The sequence below is a fragment of the Hibiscus syriacus genome, unplaced genomic scaffold (genome assembly GCF_006381635.1).
Source record: "Hibiscus syriacus cultivar Baekdansim isolate YM2019G1 unplaced genomic scaffold, ASM638163v2 tig00110007_pilon, whole genome shotgun sequence".
NCBI lineage: Eukaryota > Viridiplantae > Streptophyta > Magnoliopsida > Malvales > Malvaceae > Hibiscus > Hibiscus syriacus.
In genome coordinates this window covers 2,226,167-2,247,969 of record NW_024062559.1, presented here as the reverse complement: position 1 = coordinate 2,247,969, position 21,803 = coordinate 2,226,167, and the positions used below count along the sequence as shown (strand labels likewise).

At 33.7% G+C, this 21,803-nt stretch overlaps 1 protein-coding gene across 2 annotated transcripts; it reads left to right on the top strand.

Moving 5' to 3' along the window:
* The first annotated feature begins 14,539 nt into the window (after positions 1–14,539).
* Positions 14,540–16,023, top strand: LOC120212224. Of its 2 annotated transcripts, XM_039210606.1 has the most exons (3): positions 14,540–14,710; positions 15,225–15,412; positions 15,705–16,023. In XM_039210606.1, the coding sequence occupies exons 2-3, from the start codon at positions 15,232–15,234 to the stop codon at positions 15,893–15,895; spliced, it is 372 nt and encodes a 123-aa protein (XP_039066537.1). In that variant the 5' UTR covers positions 14,540–14,710; positions 15,225–15,231; the 3' UTR covers positions 15,896–16,023. The 2 variants fall into 2 exon arrangements, with proteins under 2 accessions (XP_039066537.1, XP_039066538.1); XM_039210607.1 differs by lacking the exon at positions 14,540–14,710 and having other exon boundaries at positions 15,175–15,412.
* The last annotated feature ends 5,780 nt before the right edge of the window (positions 16,024–21,803 follow it).

The window sequence follows — 21,803 nt, the reverse complement described above, 5'->3', positions numbered from 1 at the left end:
CCAACAATTTTGGTAGACTTTACATTCCCTGAGTTATTGTCGACAATTTGACGAGAGTCAATATTTGGGATGTGCACATTTGCTTGTGGTATGGATCCAAAGTCACATCTAGAAAGTAAAAGGGCCTTCCATGGAAAAATTCAAAGTTGGTTTCTCTACTTTGGGATATTTTCTCAAAAAAAGAAAGAGTCTAAAACACTATCCAAGGCATATTTAAGAAGATGTTTTCAAAAATCTTAATGCTACTGATATCGTCTTGAAGGTCTATTGGTTATATGGGAAGGATATTCTATACAAGTGTGGAAGCTCAAATTAGGTGATGCTACATAGTCTTTGGGGTGCAACTGGATATGCCGTACTTCTGGTTTTGAGGTAGTTTAGTACAAGGCAATTTTTTTCTAATGAGACATGGTTTAAATGAATCAGTTTTTACTTTTTCGAGAGCGGGTTACAGAGATCAGATTTTGGATATACTAAAAGCTTGGCAACAACCCGTAAAATTGATAATTTCAGAAATCCAGCCTTCAGTGACTCCGAGTTATGAGGATTGGAGAAGAAGACAAGTAAATGATGGTGATCAGAAGTCGAACGAAGAATACAATTTGACTATGTAAGATAGCTTGAAGGAAGTTTCATCTAAGGTTGATCTTTTGAAGGAAGAAATGGAGAAACAAATAAAGAAATGGGAGAACAACCAAGCCAAGTTTGATGATAAAAAGTTGATACTAGACCTTGAGATAATCAAGTAGAAGAGAATAGCTAAGAAATTCAGGAAAAAGAAGAGAAAGGCTGAGGAACAACTCGAAGAATGGAAGGATAAATCTAAGAAGCAAGCAAAGAAGCAAATTGAAGATGAAAAACGACTAGCGAGAGCCAGACTTAAAAAAGTGACAGATCAACACAATGAAACTCAACACGGATTAGACCAGAGGAAAGCCCGGATTGAGGAGTTAGAGACCCATATCATGCGCTTAGAGCAAGCCTTTCGAGAAGATACAACTATTAGAGAAGAGAATCTGACACTGAAAGAGAAGATAACTAGAATGGAGAAAGCAAATTGGGTTCGCCAAGTAGCGATTATGGTAGTTCAAGATGAAAACGAGGCTTTACAAGCAAATATGGCTCAGTTAGAAGCCAATCTTCAAGACTGCAAGGAACGATTAGAAGCAACTTTAAATGCAACTGACGATACTTTGATGAGGTGACTTCAACAAGCAGGGGAATTGATTCGAAATCAGCATGAAGCAATGACTGATGATGTTGTTCAGAATAATACAATAGATTGATAGGTGTACCATCTGGATAGGGAAGCCGAAGCCTTGAAGATGTATGTTAGGCCAGAATTAGATGAAGAATGACGTATCATCCAGCTACTCTTGGAGATTAAGAAATTAGGAGATAAGGCTAGGGCCTACGTGTAATTTCTGTCTGTCTTGACGTATTGAGACATTATCTGTAAGTTATTTTTTGACATTTATTTTGGGATCAATATCTTCATTGCAATCATGTATTGCATTGCATTCATTTTATTTCTTATCTTTAATAGTTATTAATTCATGAAAATTGTTTTCAGAAAAATTTAGAAAATTTTTCTAGTCAAAATATCACGCATCATTATTATAACCCAAAGGAAAACTAAAAATATGGATGAATGATTGACCAATCTCGAGAAGGCACAAAATGATCTTGAAAGTCGATTGGGTGACATTGAGCATAAAGATCAAACTGCTCAATCTCAGCGGGAGATAGTGAGTCAAATTTAGGCTTTGTTAAGATTTCGCAATAATGGAAACGAGAAAACGCAAGAAAGAACGTCTAATGCTAAAGATCAAGGAGTTACTTCATCTCATACGAAGGTTAAACCCAAAATAGTAATACCCAAACAAAAAAAATTCACTTCAACTCTATTGCATTGTTTGCAAACGATCCAATAGATCTGGGAGAAAATTTTACATATCATCATGATGAGAATGTGCCAGACCTTAATGCGCTGAATGAATTCAAGAAAGCCTAAGTTGAAATGGCTAAACAATATGAAGAACGCTACAAGATGCTTAATGACAAGGTAAAGGTCATGGAAGTAGCAAATGAGTATGGGATGGACACTAACGAGTTGAGTTTAGTTTTTGATCTCATTCTACCTCCAAAATTCAAGGCGTCAGAGTTTGAAAAGTACGATGGAACTAGCTGTCCATCTGCTCACATTACTATGTATTGTTAAAAAAATGTCAGTATTCTTCAAATATGAGAATTTACCCTTCATTGCTTTTCAGACAACTTAACTGGCTCATCTGGTAGGTGGTATATCGAATTGAGTCGGATTAACATCAAATCCTGGAAAGACCACTTTGAAGCTTTAGTGGAACAATATCGTCATGTAACTGACATGATTCCTGATCGTTGGACTCTACAAAATATTGAGAAAAAGCCTAATGAGAGTTTCATGTAATGTGCTCAAAGATGACGATATGTAGTTGCCCAAGCACAACCGCCTCTATTTGAGATGGAAAAAACTATTCTTTTAATTCAGACTCTTAAGGGCCCCTTTCTGGATCGAATGTTGGGAAGTACAACATAGAGTTTTATGGACATGGTGATATCAAGTGAACTAATTTAAGATGATATAAGAAGTGGGAGAATAGATAGCGGAGAAATGATGGTGTTTAAGTGGAAGGAAAATGAAGTGAACAACACCTACAATCCAAGAGTTTCAAAGAATGTCACAATCACGCCAACAAGAGTTAAGATGTTCAAAATTATAGAAGAAAAAACTTTAGAGGTTCGAGGAAGGAGACTGGAAAGACGTCGTTCATACCCATACCAGTTTCGTATGCTGAAATATATGCCTCTTTGTTGAAGGTAGATGTGGTCCGTCCATATTATCTTACTCCTCTTGAGTCTTTATACCCTCGTTTGTATGATCTAAAAGCAAAATGCGAGTACCACGTAAGGGTCACGTGACATTCCATTAAAAATTGTGTTGCCTTTAAGATGATTGTCGGGAATTTGATTAACAATAATACGCTAGAATTTAATTCACTAGATGTGGTAGCTAATTCGTTAATGAATCATAGAGTAAATGCAATTCATGAAGGATGCAATAGAAGAGTGAAGGTGGACGTTTTGAAAATAAAGTCTCATCTTAACTGGGTATTAAAACAACTCTTTGAAGCAGGGTTTAAAGCCTAAACATATTGGATGTGAAACCTACAGTGAGTTTCACAAAGAGGAAGGCCATGAGATTTAGTTTTTTCCCGGAGTTCAAAAAGTTGATTAAAGCCATGATGAACAACAAGGAAATAGATTTCTTCGAGAATGATGAAGGGAGGAAAGAAATGGATGTTTGCACATCCGAGAGTTCCAAGGTTGTGTATGGTGTGAAAACACCTGTGCTAATCATAATAAAGCCAAAAAGGGAATCCCAGTGTCAATGGCTCCTAAGTTGTGATTACTGCTCCATCACCATTTCCATTCAAGGATACCTAGAAGGTTTCATGTAATTATAATGCCAATATTTCTCTATCCGGAGAATCAAAGTCATCCGAAGAACCAAGGGATAAAATAAAGACAAATGAAGAGACATTTGAAGTAGCGAGTGAAGTCGGCTATTTGACAAAAAGTGGGAGATGTTATTCTGCTAAAACTTATAAAGAGGTTGAGAGAGCAAAAAATGAGAGGAAGAGAAATGACAGCACTAGAGAAAATATTTAAAGAAGAGCCACCTTAAAAGATCAATAAACATGTAACCGAGGTACAAGCAAAAGAGTTCTTAAAGTTTTTGAAGCATAGTGAGTATAGCATCGTTGAGTAGTTGCACAAACAACGAGCACGAATCTCAGTGTTATACTTACTGATAAGTTATGAGGTGCATCATAATGATTTGATGAGTGTGCTTAATTAAACATTCATGAATCATGATATATCAGTGAATAAGTTAGATTGTATACTGGGTAATATAGCTACAGATAATTATATATCTTTCAGTGATGATGAAATCCCAGAAGGAGGCATGTGGTCCGTAAAGGCTTTGAATATTACTACTCATTGCAATGGTCATGCATTATCTAGAGTTCTAATTTATAATGGGTCCGCATTGAATGTGATGCCCATGGCTACATTACATAGGATTCCTGTTGATAGTTCACACATGAAGGTGTATCAAAATGTTGTGAGAGGTTTTGATGGAACACAGAGGGATGTACTTGGAAAGATTGAAGTACCAATGCTGATTGGGCCAAAGGCTTATAACATCGATTTTGTTGTGATGAATATCAAATACACTTATAACTGCTTGCTTGGAAGGAATTGGATTCATTCTATAGCGTTTGTTCCTTCATCTTTACATCATAAGCTGAAATTCGTCAATGAGGGAAAGTTAGTAACTATTAGGGCAGAAGAGGATATCACTGCTTGTGTAACAACCAATGCTCCATATGTTGAGACAAATAAAGATGCTTTGGAGTGTTCCTTTTGAGATCTAGAGTTAATCTCCAAAGGCAATAAAATTCCTCGCCCACACTTATCTAATTGTACTAAAATGACTATTCAAGAGACTTTGGGAAGATGAGCTAAATTTGGTAAAGGCTTCAGGAAGAATTTGCATGGTAGTTTGCATCCTAGGCTTGTCATCTTGAAGAATGATTACTTTGGGCTTGGACTTAAGACCAATTTCTTGTAAAGGAATAATGAGTGGAAAAAGAAAAAGGAGGCAAGAAAGTCTAGGATACGTGGAGAGGATATCCAGTGGGAGCACATGTTTTCCCTCACTTGAAGAAAACTTTTAGGTCTGGAGGAGTGTTTAATGTCGAGCATTATTTGATAGAGGCAATTCAAGAAGGTGAGAAGTTGAAGGATATGGGGCTATTTGAGAAAATGATGAAAGGATTGTTTGTTAATGTGATCGAGGATAACAAGACTAGGAAGTTTGTTGATGGTATTAGCCCATGCTTTCTAGGAGAGAAGCTTAACAATTGGAATGCGGAGGATCTTCCTGTTGTCTTTAAGACCACTTCAGAGCAATACCTAGAACCCTTTTTGCTTTTGCCCGTGAGCATAATTGATCTTTTGTAAGGGCTATTATGTTATTTTTATTGCTCAAAATAAAAGATACCCTTTTTCATTGTACAATCGATAATAATTTTTTTTCATTCACCTCATATAAATATCCATTTTTTCCAAGGTAAATATTCGTTCCAATTTTCTTTGCAGGACTCCTATTTTCAGTAGCATGAATATTTTTTTAGTATAATCACAAGGTGAATTCTGAGCACCTATGGGTCTAGAAAAGGTCAATGAGTTCAAAAATGACGTAGAATGTGATATTCATAACAAATTATAAAGGATGGTGGAAACGTAGGATAAACATATTTTACCTCACAAAGAAGAAATAGAGATTTTGAATATGGGAACTAATGAAGAAATAAAAGAGGTGAAGATCGATGCTTTAGGAGTTCAAAGATGTGTTTTCTTGGTCTTATCAAGATATACAAGGGTTAGATACATACATAGTAGTGCATAAACTTCCTATAAAGCCTAGGTGTAGGCCAATACAATAGAAAGAAGGATGTGACAAAAATATTGTTAAAGATCAAGGAAGAAGTGAAGAAACAGTTTGACCAAAAGATAACTTTCATTTGCTGCATATTGATACATTAGTAGATAATAACTTTGGCCATTCATGGTTCTTCTTTATGGATTGTAATGCCCCAAATGTCGAACTAGGGACTTTATTGAAAATATTTAAAAATGGAGGATTTAAGTGTTTAAATGATAAAAGATGGGTAAATGATTGGAATAGTGTTTTAGACTAGATTGCAACCATATATTAATAGAGAGGGTATTTTAGTCCTTTAAAGAGGAAATAAATTTAATAATTATTTTAATAAGGTATTTAAATAAGGAAAAGGGGAAAATGAGATACAAAGCTATTTTCTCTATTTTCTCTTCTTCTTGCCGTGAAAAAAGCTCTCCCCATAGCTCAAAGGTAGGATTTCAAATGGCTAGTTTATTCTTTCATGTTTGGTTGGTTATTGAAGCTTTGAGTATGCTAGAAGCTTATGGAAGGATTACATGGGATTAAAACTAAGTTATGAATGAGATAATAAAGATTGAAGAAAATGGGTTTTTGAGTGATATGTTGAAATAGGAGGGTTTATAGATGGTTAATGGTAGATTTGACTTGTCACAGAGGTAAATGAGAGATTAGAACCATTGGATAGGATTAAGAACACACTGGGAAAAGTGTTCTGATTCTTAGAATTGAATGTTCTTGGAAGATGTTAGATGTTTTAAGAAACAAAATGAAGGAAAGTTAGTATGGATAGTTAAAGAAGAGCTTTATAGTATTGTAGGGTGTAAATATAACGAAATTTGTTGGGTGATAATCGGGTTGAAAATTGGAAATTTTGGGCACACGTATCGGTACTGATTAAACAGTACCGATACTATAGGCTAAAATGGGATGAATCTGCTATGTAGTATCAATACTAATTCAATCAATATCGATACCGACGGGTAGGTATCGATACCGAAGGGAAGGTATGGATATCATTTCAAAACAGAATGCAAAAATGGTATCAATACCATATCATAGTATCGGTACCATATGAGGATTATAAGTCTTTGAGTTTTAATTTTTCAGATGAGAATTTAATGTGTATCTTAACTGAGGAAAAGGTTAATATGAAAGATGAATCATGAAAGCTTTATTTTGATGGGGAATCAAATGCCTTGGGATGAGGAATTGGAGCAGTGCTGGTCTCTCCAGAAAATGTATACTATTATTTCACAAGTAGATTGAAATTCTTTTGCACCAATAATATAGCAGGATATGAGGCGTGTTCTATAGGGTTCTGAGTGGCCAAGGAAAGCCAAATAAATATAAATATATTCTTCATTGGTAATTTATTAGCTCAAAATAGAGTAGGAAATAAAGGATCCAAAGGGAGTTGAATAATGCAAATTGATCCTAGAATTAGTGAAGGGATTCGAAGAGGTTATTTTCACTTACCTCCCTAGAGAAGATAGCCAAATGGTAGATGCTTTAGCCACTTTGGCTGCAATGTTCCAAGTTATCAAGCAAACTGATATGATGATAGGTAGAATGCATATTTATAAAACCCCTACGCATTTTATAGCATTGAAGAAAAAATAGATGGTCACTCGTGGTATTTTAACATTTTGCAGTATATTAAATTTCAAACATACCCGTAACAGGAAACTAAGAATGATAAGTGAACAATCGGAAGAATTACTTCAGGATATGTCCTGGATGGGGAAATTTTGTAGAAAAAGGACAGAGAGCAAATGTTGTTGAGATGTGTTGACGCTCAAAAAGCGAAGAATATACATGAAGAAGTGCATTATGGAGTGTATGACACGAATGTAAATGGTTTTTCTATGGTTAGAAAAATCATGAGTTATGGGTATTATTGGTCTACCATGGAGGGTGATTGCATTGATTATGCAAGGAAATGTCATAAATGTTATATATATGCAGATAAAAGTCATGCATCACCTTTACCTCTGCATGTGATGACTGCACCTTGGCTATTCTCTACGTGGGGCATGAATGTCATCGGGCCAATTACACCTGAAGCTTCTAATTACATCACTTCTTTTTTGTGGTCAATGATTACTTCACTAAGTGAGTGGAGGCTGTTTCTTATTCCAGTACCACAAGATTACAATTTGTATGTTTTTAAGAAATATATTATTTTTCGGTATGGGATGCATGTGATAATCATTTCGGTTAAACCTACTAATCTGAACAATAAAATGATGGCAGAAGTTTATGAACGGTTCAAGATAAAACATCTCAATTCAATAACATACCACCTAAAGATGAATGGGGTAGTGGAAGCTACAAATAAAAATAACAAGAAGAATATCTAAAAAACAACAGACACTTATTGAGACTGGCATGATAGGTTACCATTTGTCTTGTATGGATATCGAACTACTGTGTGTACTTCAACAGGCAACACCTTTTTCTCTAGTTTATGGAATGTAGGCAGAGTTAGCTATTGAGGTCAAGATTCCTCCACTTCGAGTCTAGAGAGAAGTAAAGTTAGACGAGGATAAGTGGGTTCAATCTTGGTATGATCAGTTGAATCTTATTGAAGAGAAGAGATTGAAAACTATTTGTCATGGACAGATGTATCAGAGGTGGATAATGCGATCTTATGACAAGAAATTTTGTCCAAGAGAATTTTAATAGGGTAATCTAGTTCTTAAAAAGATATTTCCAATTCATAAAGTTTTTCGTTGGAAATGAATGTCAAATTGGGAAGGGTAATATATCGTCAAGAAGGCCTTTTCGGGTGGAGCGTTGATCTTAACTGAGATGGATGGGAAAGAGTTGAAAAAACTAGTAATCTCGGATTCTATCAAGAAATATTATGCTTGAAGAAAAAGAAAAAGAAAAAGAAAATAAAAGAAACAAAAAAAGGAAAAGGATAAAAATTAGGGGGGTTCAAGATGAAAAACCACAAAGGACATATTGCAACCAAATGAATGATTTTGTTTGAAAACCCAAAAGGGCGACTCAAATGCATTTTGTGATTAGGCATCCAACAAGCAAACCTACTTCAGAATCTTAGTATTTTGGGATGAACTTCACATCTACAAACATTTTAGCAAACATTTTTGATCTATTAGACAGAATCTTAGCTCTATGCTCGAACATGTATATGGTCGATCACTACAAAAACATTCATACCATGACTGACTGGGGCATCTAACTTTTCGTTTCTTTCAATTGTGATAACTCTGTAAACATTCTCAAACATCTTATAAACATCACTTGAATTCTAGTTTCTTGCATTTTAAGCCTTGATTTGTGTTCATTTCCAAGCATTTCACAAGCAAAGTAACATAATTTGAAGAAGTCTAAAAGATTTATTGGTATTACTTTGAAATAACCTTTTAAGTGTAGGGGACCTGAAAATATGAAGTAACCTCGATCTTCATTATTGAACGATGTGCGATGAGATTTTTTTATGAGTCGATATAGCTAATGAAAGATAATGTCAAAAGTGATTCATTAAATCGATTGGTTTCACTATGATATTATCTAAGGTAAAAACTGAAAAAAAAGAGAAAAGAGAAGAAGAGAAAAGAGAAGAAGAAAAAAGGAAAAAAAACCCGAAGTGAAAACTCGAAAAAGGGCACTTTGTGTAAAAGAATCTAGAGTGAAATACTGAAAGGGCGCATTACAAAAATCCAAAAAAATGAGAACATGTGCATGAAATGGGGTACTAGAGGAATTATGAGATGAAGATCGAGCAAAGATCTACAAGAAGTTAGAACTTGTAAAACTGACATTACATTGCACATGCATGATTAGAAATTCATAAAATAGGGTCATATTCATCCATTCATTTTCATCAAATGATCTTGTGCACTTTTGACAGACTTTTGACTGGAATCCAAAAGGAATAACAAAGGCTTTAATTTACAGCTTTTGACAGAAATCAGGTCCGGGAGGCAGTTACTCGTAGGGAAGGATTAGCACCCCAACAAGCGCCCAAAATTGGTACCTAGTTTATTACCCTATATTTAAAATAAAAAATTTTGAGTTCGATCTTTATTTAATTTGAAAATCATTACGGATACAAAATTAAAAAGGGTATTTGTTTATTAAAGTCGATAGCCTTCGCCCCTAGCATAAACGCGGGAGATCAACTATTGTACTCAATAATCGAATATTGCCTCAATTTTAAAAATCATGATGCGGTCTTTAAAAAAGATGTCAACTTATTTCGGGAATCACCAGTAGTCACCCCCCGAACATATTTGCGGGAGATATACCCTTAATTCCCTAATAAGTGAACATTACCTTAGGTTTGGAAATAAAATATGGTCAAATAAATTTTTATTAATCTTAATTAAGCTAAGGTAAATTAAAGGCTTTTTCTAGCTTAAGGTGTCAGATTATGAAATTAAAGGACCTAGAGGTATAAACCTATAAATATAGGCTCTAATGCTAACCCTATTTGATTTTTAATCCATTATTGAATATAATAACCAATATGGTCCCTCGAGCATTTACACGAGGGCCGACTCAAATTATCCCCTAAATTAAGAGGAATATATCGAAATCTAGCTAAAAATGGAGGCTCTATTTAACCTATTTAACTATATCAATAAATTTTAATGCATGATTTGGAAATATATTAAGGAATGTAAGTGTCATTCAAAATGAATGTATGCAAAAGACATTGATCCCAAAATAATTGTTCCTTGAATAATTCTTGAAAAACTGACAATGTCTTGGTACACTAGGGAAGTGAAGATCTGGTTCATCTGTAAGTCGTCCAACTCGTACGAGCATCTGGGTACCGCATCCTCTTCAAAGTTTACACTTCATCTCCTATTTTCTGAAATCTTTCGAGCTGGTTTGTGATCTTCAACTGTTGGCTTCAACATCGAATCTCCTTGAGTCCACCTTGTTATCTCAATACGTAGATGTTTGGCTTATAGTAGGTAGACTCTTCTTGACGCTACTCGATCTACGTAGAGCATCTTCGAAATTCTTCTGATCCTAGTGAAAGACATTGTTGTGGCCATTATTTTTTAAGAACCTTCTAAATGATCAGTTATTTAAGGGAACAATACCTTTGAATGAAATGTCATGTTCATGCAAAAATGCAACAAGACCAGACAAAAGTAAATCAATGTTAGTAGAAACAAAAATAATCAATTAAGTTGAAATGATTAGTCAAAGAAATGTAATCTTAGCAACAATAAATAAATTCGACTCAAAGTTGAGACTGAAAAAAAACATACAAAGAAAATTAATAGTCCTAATCGCATGCACTCTAGTTCTCCTAGGTTATCCACATGGCTCTAGCGGGGTAGTCTTACTAAATTCTCTACATGAGGTTGGGTTCTAGCAAAGTTTCCCAAGCCATGTTTACAGCCTGCTAAGGTTGACTCCGATTCTGGCCCATTACAGACTTGAGAATCAGATTTGGCTCAGGGGATCACACCACTAAAAGTGTACCTTGGATCTAATATCCGGGTAGGCAACTTATGATGCTTTCCAGAGATACTTTATCAGACTCACACAAGGAAGCTCAATGCTCCTTGTGAGGTGTGACGTTTCTCCCTACTTAGGTAAACTAGGTTGGAGCTCGAGTTTAGAGCTATGATATGCAACAATCCTAAATATTCATAGAAGTATAAGCATTAATCAGAGAGAAAATCTTTTTTCTTTTGAAATAACATAATAAAATGTAAATTAAAACAAGATCGAACTCGTAATTTCCTAAAATCCTTAATATAGGGTAACCAACTCGTGACTTGACTCTCAAGTTTTTTTAAAAACAAAACATCCTCAGTGGAGGCGCCAAGCTGTCGACACCGTTTTTCACCCGGGTGGGGAAAAATCGATACCGACTTGGGGCTTTTCTCTTTAGAAAAGGATTTCAAAATGTGAGGAGTCATCACCAATCATTTAAGGTGCGATTGTGACACCATAAAAACTGAGTAATTTTAATAAAACATTTTTTTTATAAAAATACCAAGTTTTAAGGTCTGTGAAAATCCAAAAATTAGGTTCAGGAGTCTGTTACGCGTGGGGAAGGATTAGAACCCCCACAAGCGCCCAAAAATTGGTATTTGAAATCAAGTTGATTGCCCTATATTTAAAATCGGCAATTTTGAGTTTGATCTTTATTTAATTTTGAAAATCATTACGGATGCAAAGTTAAAAAGGGTATTCATTTATTAAAGTCGATAGCCTTTTCCCCTAGCATAAACGCAAGAGATCAGCTATTGTACTCAAAAACCCAATATTGCCTCGATTTTAAAAATCATGATGCGGTCTTTGAAAAGGATGTCATCTTATTTCGGGAATCACCAGTAGTCACCCCTTGAGCATACTTGCGGGAGATATACCATTAATTCTCTAATAAGTGAACATTGCCTTAGATTTGGAAATAAAATGTGGTCAAACAAATTTGTATTAATTTTAATTAAGCTAAGGTAAATTAAAGGCTTTTTCTAGCTTAAGGTGTTAAATTATGAAATTAAAGGACCTAGAGGTATAAACCTAAAAATGTAGGCACTAAAAGCCTAAAAGAATAGGGACCTAAATTAATAATTTCTAAAGTTAAGGACTAATTAATAAATCAAAATACCTAATTATTATCTAAATTATTAAACCTAAAGTATTTTTTTAGAAAATATTAATTATTAATAAATTTTAAAAATCGAGCAATCGATTACAGTAATCGGGCATCTTATGCGAAAACTCAACTCGAATTCTCACTAATTAAACTAGAGTGTCATCATAATTTCTAAGTTCGATTCGAATGTTAATATAATCTAAGAACTAAGTCTAAAGGTTTAAATTATGAAATAATCAAAACAATTAATAAACCTAATTAAAAAATCAAATAATAAAATAATAAAATAAATTAAATAAACATAAACATGAGGACCTAATTGCATGAATATCTAATTACAAGCTCAAAAACAAATAAATGAAACATATAATAAGGGACTAAATTAAAACAAATTAAAATCTGAAGTCTAAATCGATACAAAATAAAAATAAATAGATTAGGGACTAAAATACAAAAACACGCTAAATATATAGGAATTACAAGGAAAATAACCCTAAAAATAAATATCACGCATAAAAAAGGTAAATGACAAAAACAGTTCATACAAGTGACTAACATGCAAAACACGCATAAAGTAGGGGATCAAACAACAATTATATCAAAATTTTCAAAACATAAACAGAAAAAGGAAATTATTAAAACAATCCCTACCAGTGACCACTTTGCAAAAATACGGTGAAAGTTGGGGGGCTAAGCAACAATTTCCCCTGAAATTTTTCTATAAATACAAACATTTTCTTTTTTATATAATTTTTCATTTTTTTTGTTTTTAAAAAAAGTAGAGAGAGAGGCTTTCCCCTCTCTCTAGAAAGTCGGCCATCGCTGGCGACCGCTCTTCCTCCGGTCGCCATCCCGGTCGCCGCCAGCCGTCGCATCGCCACTGTCGTCAGTGGTCGTTGGCCACCAAATTTTCGGTTCTCGCTCGTCTCGACGCGATGGTCCTTTGACTATAGGATGTTTTGTTGAGTTCTTTGACTATAAAAAATTACAAAATAATCCTTTGACTGTAGTTGTTTTGTTAAGCTGTCCACTATTAAAAGTTATAAAATAATTATTTAACAATCCATATGTTTTAAATTTATTTTTTCGATAAACTATTAATGGTTGTTAACAGTTTGAGATAAATAAGGTAACAATATAAACTCTAGGGGTAAAATATATCGAAAAATGTTTACATGCACCTTAGTATAAAGTGTATAATTCAGGAGGTAATGGTGTATTTAAACCTTCCTAATATGGAATGAGGATTTTTTTTTTTGTTGAATGTAGAAGGGTGTCGCAAAATGATATTATTTTAGTACCCCAGCTTCAGTTTGCACCAAAGTCAAAACTCATCTAAGAAAGTCTACAATGTGTAGAAGGGTGTAGTAAAAATTTTAGAATAAAGTTTCGCCATGTTATTGGTAACCATATTTCCTTCCTGAGTCGCGTGGATAAATTGTAAACATATTTTCTCCCAAGCAAAAATGGAGTGATTAACTTTGAAATATATGAAGTTTTATTTAGTTCGAATGTGATTAAAGGAAACCTAAGTAGCTTCAGGATTTTAGGTAAGCACTGGAGAACACAATGACCAGTTTTTGGTGGAGGACCCAGAAACATTCAGTTTGGCGGAAGCTGAACAAAGAACGTTTGAACTACCAAAATTTAAAAGTTAATGAATTGTTTGGGGACCTATCGAGTAGAAATAAATCTTACTCGAATCAACTTGTTAATATCTCAAGTTTGAGTATTAACTAAATCAAATTCGAACAATTCAAGAACAACCCTAATTAAGCATAGCCCAGCTCCAACTTCTTGTTTAATGCCTCTTCATTTTTCTACTGTTGGAAACTTGAATGGTGGTTGTAAACATATGAAAAAGTAAATCAGGATTGGGCCTCAAGAACTTCATAAGCCATTGATCAAAGCAAATATTTCCTCTGGGTTCTCATAGATCAATCACGCGAAAAGAGAGAAAAAAAGAGGAAAAGCTTTGAAGTAGGAGCTAGGAAGAAGGGTTTGCCAACAGCCCTATAACAGAGAGGGATATGTTGGCGAAAAGGTTGGTTTCTTTCTTCAGGAATTCTCCAACTTCGAAGCTTTCCAGGTACAACTTTTCCTTTCATTTTTCTTCCATTTTTTATTTTCCAGTTTCGGGATTTTAGCATTTTGTTTTCTGGGATTGAATCAGCCATTTATATCAAGAACCCATCGAGTTTCTTTACGTACTGAAACTGGGTTGATACCCAAAACAAGAAAAATCAAGGGACCTAAAGTTTATTTATACTTTGGATTTGTTCATAAAATCCTACCCAAGTTGCTTTTTTGTCTCTCTGTCAAATCCCAGACAGAAGATTAGAAATTCAATGTTCAGTTTGTTTAACATGCAAGTAGAATTTTTTGTTCATGTAGGTGTAATTGTTGCTGTGTCGTGTTTTTAGGATCCTCCAAGAGATAAGCTAAACTTCACCATATTTGTACTTATTTGATTGAATTATGCAACAATGGAAACTCTGTGAATGATGATTGAATACTGTAGCAGGCGGTGTCGCCTTGAGTGTTCCTGATGACCTTGCCATTTACCATGGCTGTAGCAGGTATTATCCATGCATTCTGTTCTGCTGTTCAGTTCTAATTTTCAAATCCGATCCATGCTTGAATGTTCCATCTGTCTTGAAATGAGGTGTTAATATATATGCCTTAGATAGAGATACCTTCTTTGTTTTGCAGAACCCAGCATTTTTGAAATATTATAATTTTTTTAGCTTTGTTACTTCTATTGTCGTTGTACAATCTCCTTGTGCGCAATGGACATAAAAATATTGCTTGAAGGAAATCGAGCTAATGGACGGAATTTATCATCTTATAATTTTTGGTTTCCAATGGAAATAGCTACTTTCTTCGTTTCCCCCCCCCCTTTTTATTGTAGTAATAGACAGTCGTATTCCCAAGTATGGTACCTTTTTGTCATTCTAGCATCCTCCGAGCGTTCATGTCTTGTTATTGTTGTTTCTGTATATTGATTTCTAATGTTGGGTTTTTATCCCATTCTGCGTTCTCCATTTGCGATGATAACCAATTTATTCTTATAATAGACCCAACATTTTTTAGGAAGGTAATGGAGAAAGCCAGTAAGAATCAAGCAATCATAAATGCTATCGGAGAACCAATTAAGAAGGGACCATGGTATAATGCTTCTCTTGCTGTAGCTCACAAGAGGCAGTCTGTATCTTGCACATTCCCCGTATCCGGACCACAAGGCAATGGAGTATTGCAATTGAAGGCAGTTCGTAATAAAGGTTAATTTCATTCGCTTCGTGTTCTTGTTTAAATCTTCTGTTTTTTTCCTTTTGTTCTCTCTCTCAAATTAAATATATTCCTATACAAGCATAACCCGAGGTCAGATATCACTCACTCACCTTTGATGCATCATTATCTAGTCTTGCAAATCTACTGTAATTTCCACTACATTGCTGCATTAGCATTTTTCTGGGGTTTTATGAGCCGATTTCAGTGTGAACCTGGCTTATTCCAAACAATTCATTAGTTGGTTTCAACCTTTTGTGATTTTGAAATGGGATTCTTTTACAGATAATGATTCGTATTCCTATTTCCTGCCTCAAGACTGGGAGATCCTAATCATGGAAGCCCTGCTATATGTTCCTGGGAATGAAGAGAATCGGAAAACATTAAGAATTAGTCTCCTTGAAAACGCCCCTCCGGCTTGCATTGCATGCACTGAATGCAAGCCTCGACCATCTGAGAATGAGGACAAGAAATGAGAATCCACACTCAAGGAGGTGAAATGTCTTATCTTTCCCTTGGAATTTCAACCCTTATCCTGTTAGTAGTGGTGAGATGAAATCTTATGTGTCCCTGAGAAGAATAAAGTTTGAGAAAAACATTGCAATCATTTGTAGCATAAAAATATAGTATAGAACAATTGATTTTGCCATTTTGAGCAGCTATGAATGAAATAACATTCGTTGAGAGATGATTATTTGTTTGATGATGTTGCAGTTCCAAGTTAATACGTCCAATATCAATTCCTAAAGGGTTACCAATTCCTATCACCTTATTCAACTAATTGTAGACGGTTTCATGCTGATTTTTTTTTAAATGTTAATATTGTTGTTATGAAAAATCAAACCCACAATATTTATATTAAGATCTTATGCTTTTGATAATCTATCCTGATGCTCACATTGAGTTTTGTTTCACATTTTAACATTAAACTATATCTTAGTTGAACCCATGAATTTCAAAACTCTGTTTTACCTTCTTAAATTTAAGACTTTGTTTGATATAAAAGATGGAAATAAAAAGGCCGAAAAATAACTAAATTATGTCAAAATTTAAAATTTTCAGGGGATGGTCACCTCAACCCCTTAGATTCATCCATGCTGATAGGGTCTATTATGTTGGAACAGTACTTCTGGGGCAGTACTACCGAAATCCTGTTAATGGTGTTATAACAATCTTCTTTCTCATCTTTTTCATCTTATAGAGCTAATGTCACAGCTGGGACCAAGAGGACTGCTGATTCTGTGGCCGCTCCTAAATATCAGCCATTTTACTGTAATTTTTTTCTTTCAAGCTACTGGGAAGAATTCACTACTTGTGAAGAATCTAATTGCAAGAGTTTCCAAGTATTGATGTATTGGATCTTTACCATTACAAATACATTTGAAACACTTAGAATCAACAATTTCAGGTGCAATGGATTTCAATATGAACCGGTAACTGCAAGCATCAACAAAAATACAATGCTACTACATACAAACGAGAATATAGTTTAGTTGAGGGCTGGCCCTAAACATGGCCATTTACAGGTGATGTGCTAAAATCTGGCTTCTCATTGTTAGATGTGTTTCCGCCATTGTTGCTGTTGCTTTTCCTTCTGGGTTTTGCCTCACCAAGCATTGTAATCACATCCCTCATCGATGGTCTATCTATTCAAAGCATTGTAATTAAGTCAGTTCCGAAGCCCTTCCGAATCCCAGTGGAAAGCCGCCGGTGAATAGATTTTGGCTCACATCAATGCTGTCGAGTGATGTGAGAATGGATATGGATTTCGGTAGATGAGAAGACAGTTCATTGCAGCACAATTCAAGAGATCTTAGGCTTTTCAGGTTTCCGATATCATCCAAAACCAGGCCACTGAGATTCATACATGAAAGATGAAGCGTTTCAACTGACCCATTAGAGTTGCACCACACACCAGTCCAGTTGCATTGAGCTGAACCCTTTAGACCCTCATTTTCAGGCAATCTCCAATCGTCAAGTCTATTCAAAGGATCGATGAAACCAGCTTTAATCGACATCAATGCCAATGCTTCCTCATTGAAGTTGGTCTTTTCAGCTTCAATGTCATGGCAGAAGACCAAGAAGAACTGGATTCTGAAGTGCATAGTGTTCTTCTTAACTGCCGATCATTACTCTCTCAGAACACCTTTGTCATAAGCTGAACAAACTTGGTTGGTTTCAAATGGAACAAGCTGATCATTTGTTTTGATGAAGAAGGTAAAAGGAAAAGGAGTGTTGATCAAAATAAATAAATAAAAAGGGGAAACGGGGGATTAATTACTGAAGAAGTCGTGAGATCTTGGGTTCTGAAACAGCAAGTACTGACAGAGGAAGGAACCTTTCCATGTTAGGGTTATATAGAATAAAGATCATACCTGGCAGTTCTACCGTACGACAGCCTAATATACAACTAAAGAAATGTGCTACTTGAAATGTTAATATTTTTTTAACATTTCCGGTAAAGCGCTACCTAAAACATTATTTGTTCTACCGAAAATATTAATTTCACTACTTAATTTCTAGTAGAAAAAACAACATTTTAGGTAGTGTCCAATATTAACATTCCGGTAGAAAAAAATAATGTTTTAGGTAGCGTTTTACCGAAAATATTAAAAAAACATTAATATTTTCGGTAACGTCTTTCCTTAGTCTTATATTAATTCTACCATACCTTATAATCAATATCCCATCATACCCTAATAAATTAAACACTTTTAGTTGAGTGGGTTTGTTATTAGTTATGCCCTAACATTTCACTCGAACAAACACAGACAAAATAAATATGTACCACTTCTTGCATTTATTTTCGATATTGCTGCAAGTTAACTGGATTCGAAATTCAATGTTAATGTCATATGTGCCTATACACTGATATGGATTACCATACATGAATTTTAAATCAATACGCATTTGAATTTCATATTTTCTATATTTGAAGTTTTATTTTGTTATACCTCCTCCGAGTCTCCTATGTAAACCTTATATGTACCAATAATTCTTCACCTATCAAAACCTTTGAAGTTTTATGGAGCTTTGGAGTTCATATCTTCGAGACCGATGTAGTCTCTTGACATGAAGAAATAATTAGATGGTTTCAGCTCACACATGATTCCAACTAATAAGATCCATTCATCTAAAAGTAACTACCAAATAAGACTTGGTAAAAAAAAATAAATGCCTAAATTATACAAAAAAATTGACTTTTGATGCCTAAAGAACTTTTCGTTAAAAAAATGTCTAATGTTTTTCCGCTACACTTTTAGGTGTTTACTGTTAAAAAAAGTTAAGTGACACATGTCATTTTTATATCTTGGCTTAAATATAAAATAAGTGCCTAATATAGTGCTTTTCACGAATAGCCATCTAAATTATTTTTGAAAGATCCCGGTGCCTAATGTTACAAACATTACCATTTTAGGGTGTCGAGTTGTAACAGCTGTTAAAAAAATTCGTTAATAGACATGCCTCACACTCTTTTAATTTTTAAAATAATTTTTTAAAAATTATTATATTTATAGAAACCCATTTTTTTTATAAAATTCCAAAAAGGTCCCAAAATCTCCAAAATTCCCAAATACCTAACCCAAACCCTATCTTTGTTTCCAACCACTGTCGCCAATACCTTCCTGGCTATCTCCGTAGTTAGACGACATTGTCCTTAGTGTGGATTTGTGATGGTCGTCGGCATGGTAGTCGTTTCATCGTATTCAAATATCGACGCCGGGTAGATTTCGTCGCAATTTTAGGGGTTTCGAGTATTGTTATGATGGTTGTTCATTGGGTAACTAATCTTGGGTGGATGCACGATCAAGTGGAAGGTCGATCGATGACAACGAAGGTGGCGAGCATGAGGACTAGATTTAGGGTTTTGAAATTTCAGGGAGGTTTTTAAGATTTTAAAATTTTTGAGCTTTTTTAAAAAATATATTATTAACTTCTTTTAAAAAATAATTTTTTTAAAATTACATGAGGGTAAGACGTGTCGCTTAACGATGGAGTTTAATTGCTGTTATGACCTGAACACCTAAAATAATAACGTTTATAACATTAGACACCAATATCATTAAAAAAATAGTTTAGACACATATTCGTAAAAAACGCTATAGTTTGGACACTTATTTTATATTTAAGCCTTATATTTATTTCTTTAATTTAAAAATAAAATATTTACTTAAAAATAGATTTTTTAAAAATTTGAACATGACACGTTCATTTAACTGTTTTTTAACAGTAAACACCTAAAAGTGTAATGAAGAAAAATGTTAGGTATCTATTTTTATCAAAAAATTCTTTAGACACCAAAAATTAATTTTGGGTATAATTTGGACACTTTTTTTTATACCAAGCCTTCAAATAATTACCAACTCCCTATTTACATGTTGGAAAAAAAATGAAGATTCACCATGAAAAAAGTGATATATGGATCTTATTGGTTGAGACAACAGATGACGTGGTGAACCAAGTCGATCTAATAATTTTTTTACATGACTATTTCCAGTCCCATCATTGACAAAGTCTTCTATGTAATAATGAAGTTTATTCACTTTGTCAACCTACAAATAACAATCATTATTTTAGGTTTGACACGGGCACTAAAAGCTCGTATATAAACTCACATGCAAAGCTAAGGAAGAATCTCGTTTTCTCTCTCTTAGTTCATCATTTTTCATCATATTTGTTGAACCTATCATCCTCTTTTTTCTTTGCATAGTCATCAATTGCGTTATTGGTCCAACTCAAAAGAGATGAATTGTTCACGGACGTCACAACCTAATTTTCGATGAAGAATTTTGATTTAATTTTTAAAAAAATATATAAATAATTATTATTTTAACATATTATGAAATCAGTTAACGACAACAAATCATCCATTTTAAAAAATTACATATTTTAATAAAAACCAGAATATGATCTTAAAAGACAATGAAAAAATTTATTCGTATACTTATATAAAATTAAATTTTATATATTAAATTAGATATAATTAATAAGTAATTTTAAAATTGTATAATAATGAAAATTAAATTTACTGTGCAGTAGCCAAAATTGATTACGATACTTGGCCAATTAATTGGTTATTTCACAGTAAAGATTGAAACACAGATTCAATCCTTAAAACCTAAGAAATATTTAAAAAAGAAAAGAAAGAAACATAGTGAGTAATAAGAAAGTATGGTAAGTAGATGAAAATTAGTGCAGTGGAATACGCTTTGGCATCCAATAAAAGGCAATGGCAGTCTCATTCTTATGTTGAAAAAAGAGTATTGAATGTCAACATATTTGTCCTTTTAGACGGAGTGGAGTGATGCTTCAAATTGCATACTTTTTAGGATTAACTATGAATGATCATTTATGTTTTTGTCTTATCGACTTTTCCACATTGTTTTAAAAAAATATAATATATAATCACATTCATTTTTATTTAATTAAGATATAGTTATCACGGGTTAACTGCCGTTAAATATTTTGGCATAATCATATATTTGGTCTGTTTTATTTATATATTTTCTCAATTTAATTCAGTTTTAATAAATTTAATCTTCCAATTAATGATATCACATGTCACTGGTACCACGTGTCACCATTCGATTGGAGGACTAACTTTATTTAAATTTATTTTGATTTAATATATTTTATGTTTATTTTAACTTCAAAATATTTAAATATAAAACATATTAAAAGTATGACTAAATTAAAATAAAGTTAGTCCTCCAATCGAATAGTGACACATGACACGACATGTGTAAATAATATGGACATGTGATTGAAAGATTATATTTATTTTAATTTAGAATTAAATTGAGAAAATATGTAAATAATCTGGACCAAATATGTGATTATATCAAAATGTCACATCATCTATTGTGTTAACTGTTAACGACAGTTAACCCGTGGTGACCACATCTTAATTAAATAAAAACGAAAGTAAACATATATTTTGTTTTTCTGAAATCAGTGAAGAGAAATGTATAAAGCACAAACATAAGTGATCAATCATGTAGTATTTATTAAATATTTCATAATCATTGATAACACACTTCTTATAAACATAACTATTTGAAATCAAAACATAAAAAATAATAATAAAATCGCGCAAAAAAAATTGGAATGAGTGATGCTGCACTCTCGAGTCATCTTCACCGACTCATAGGCCTATAAATGAACCGGACACACACGAACGAATGTATGTTCATATTCGTTCATTTAATAAATAAACGAACATGAACATAAACGAACAATTTTTTTTTGTTCATGTTCGTTTATTAAGGAATATAACTTGTTCATGTTCGTTCATTTAATAAATAAACGAACATGAACATAAAAGAACACGAACATAAATGAACACGAACATAAACGAACATAAACGTTGGAGACCCTACCTAG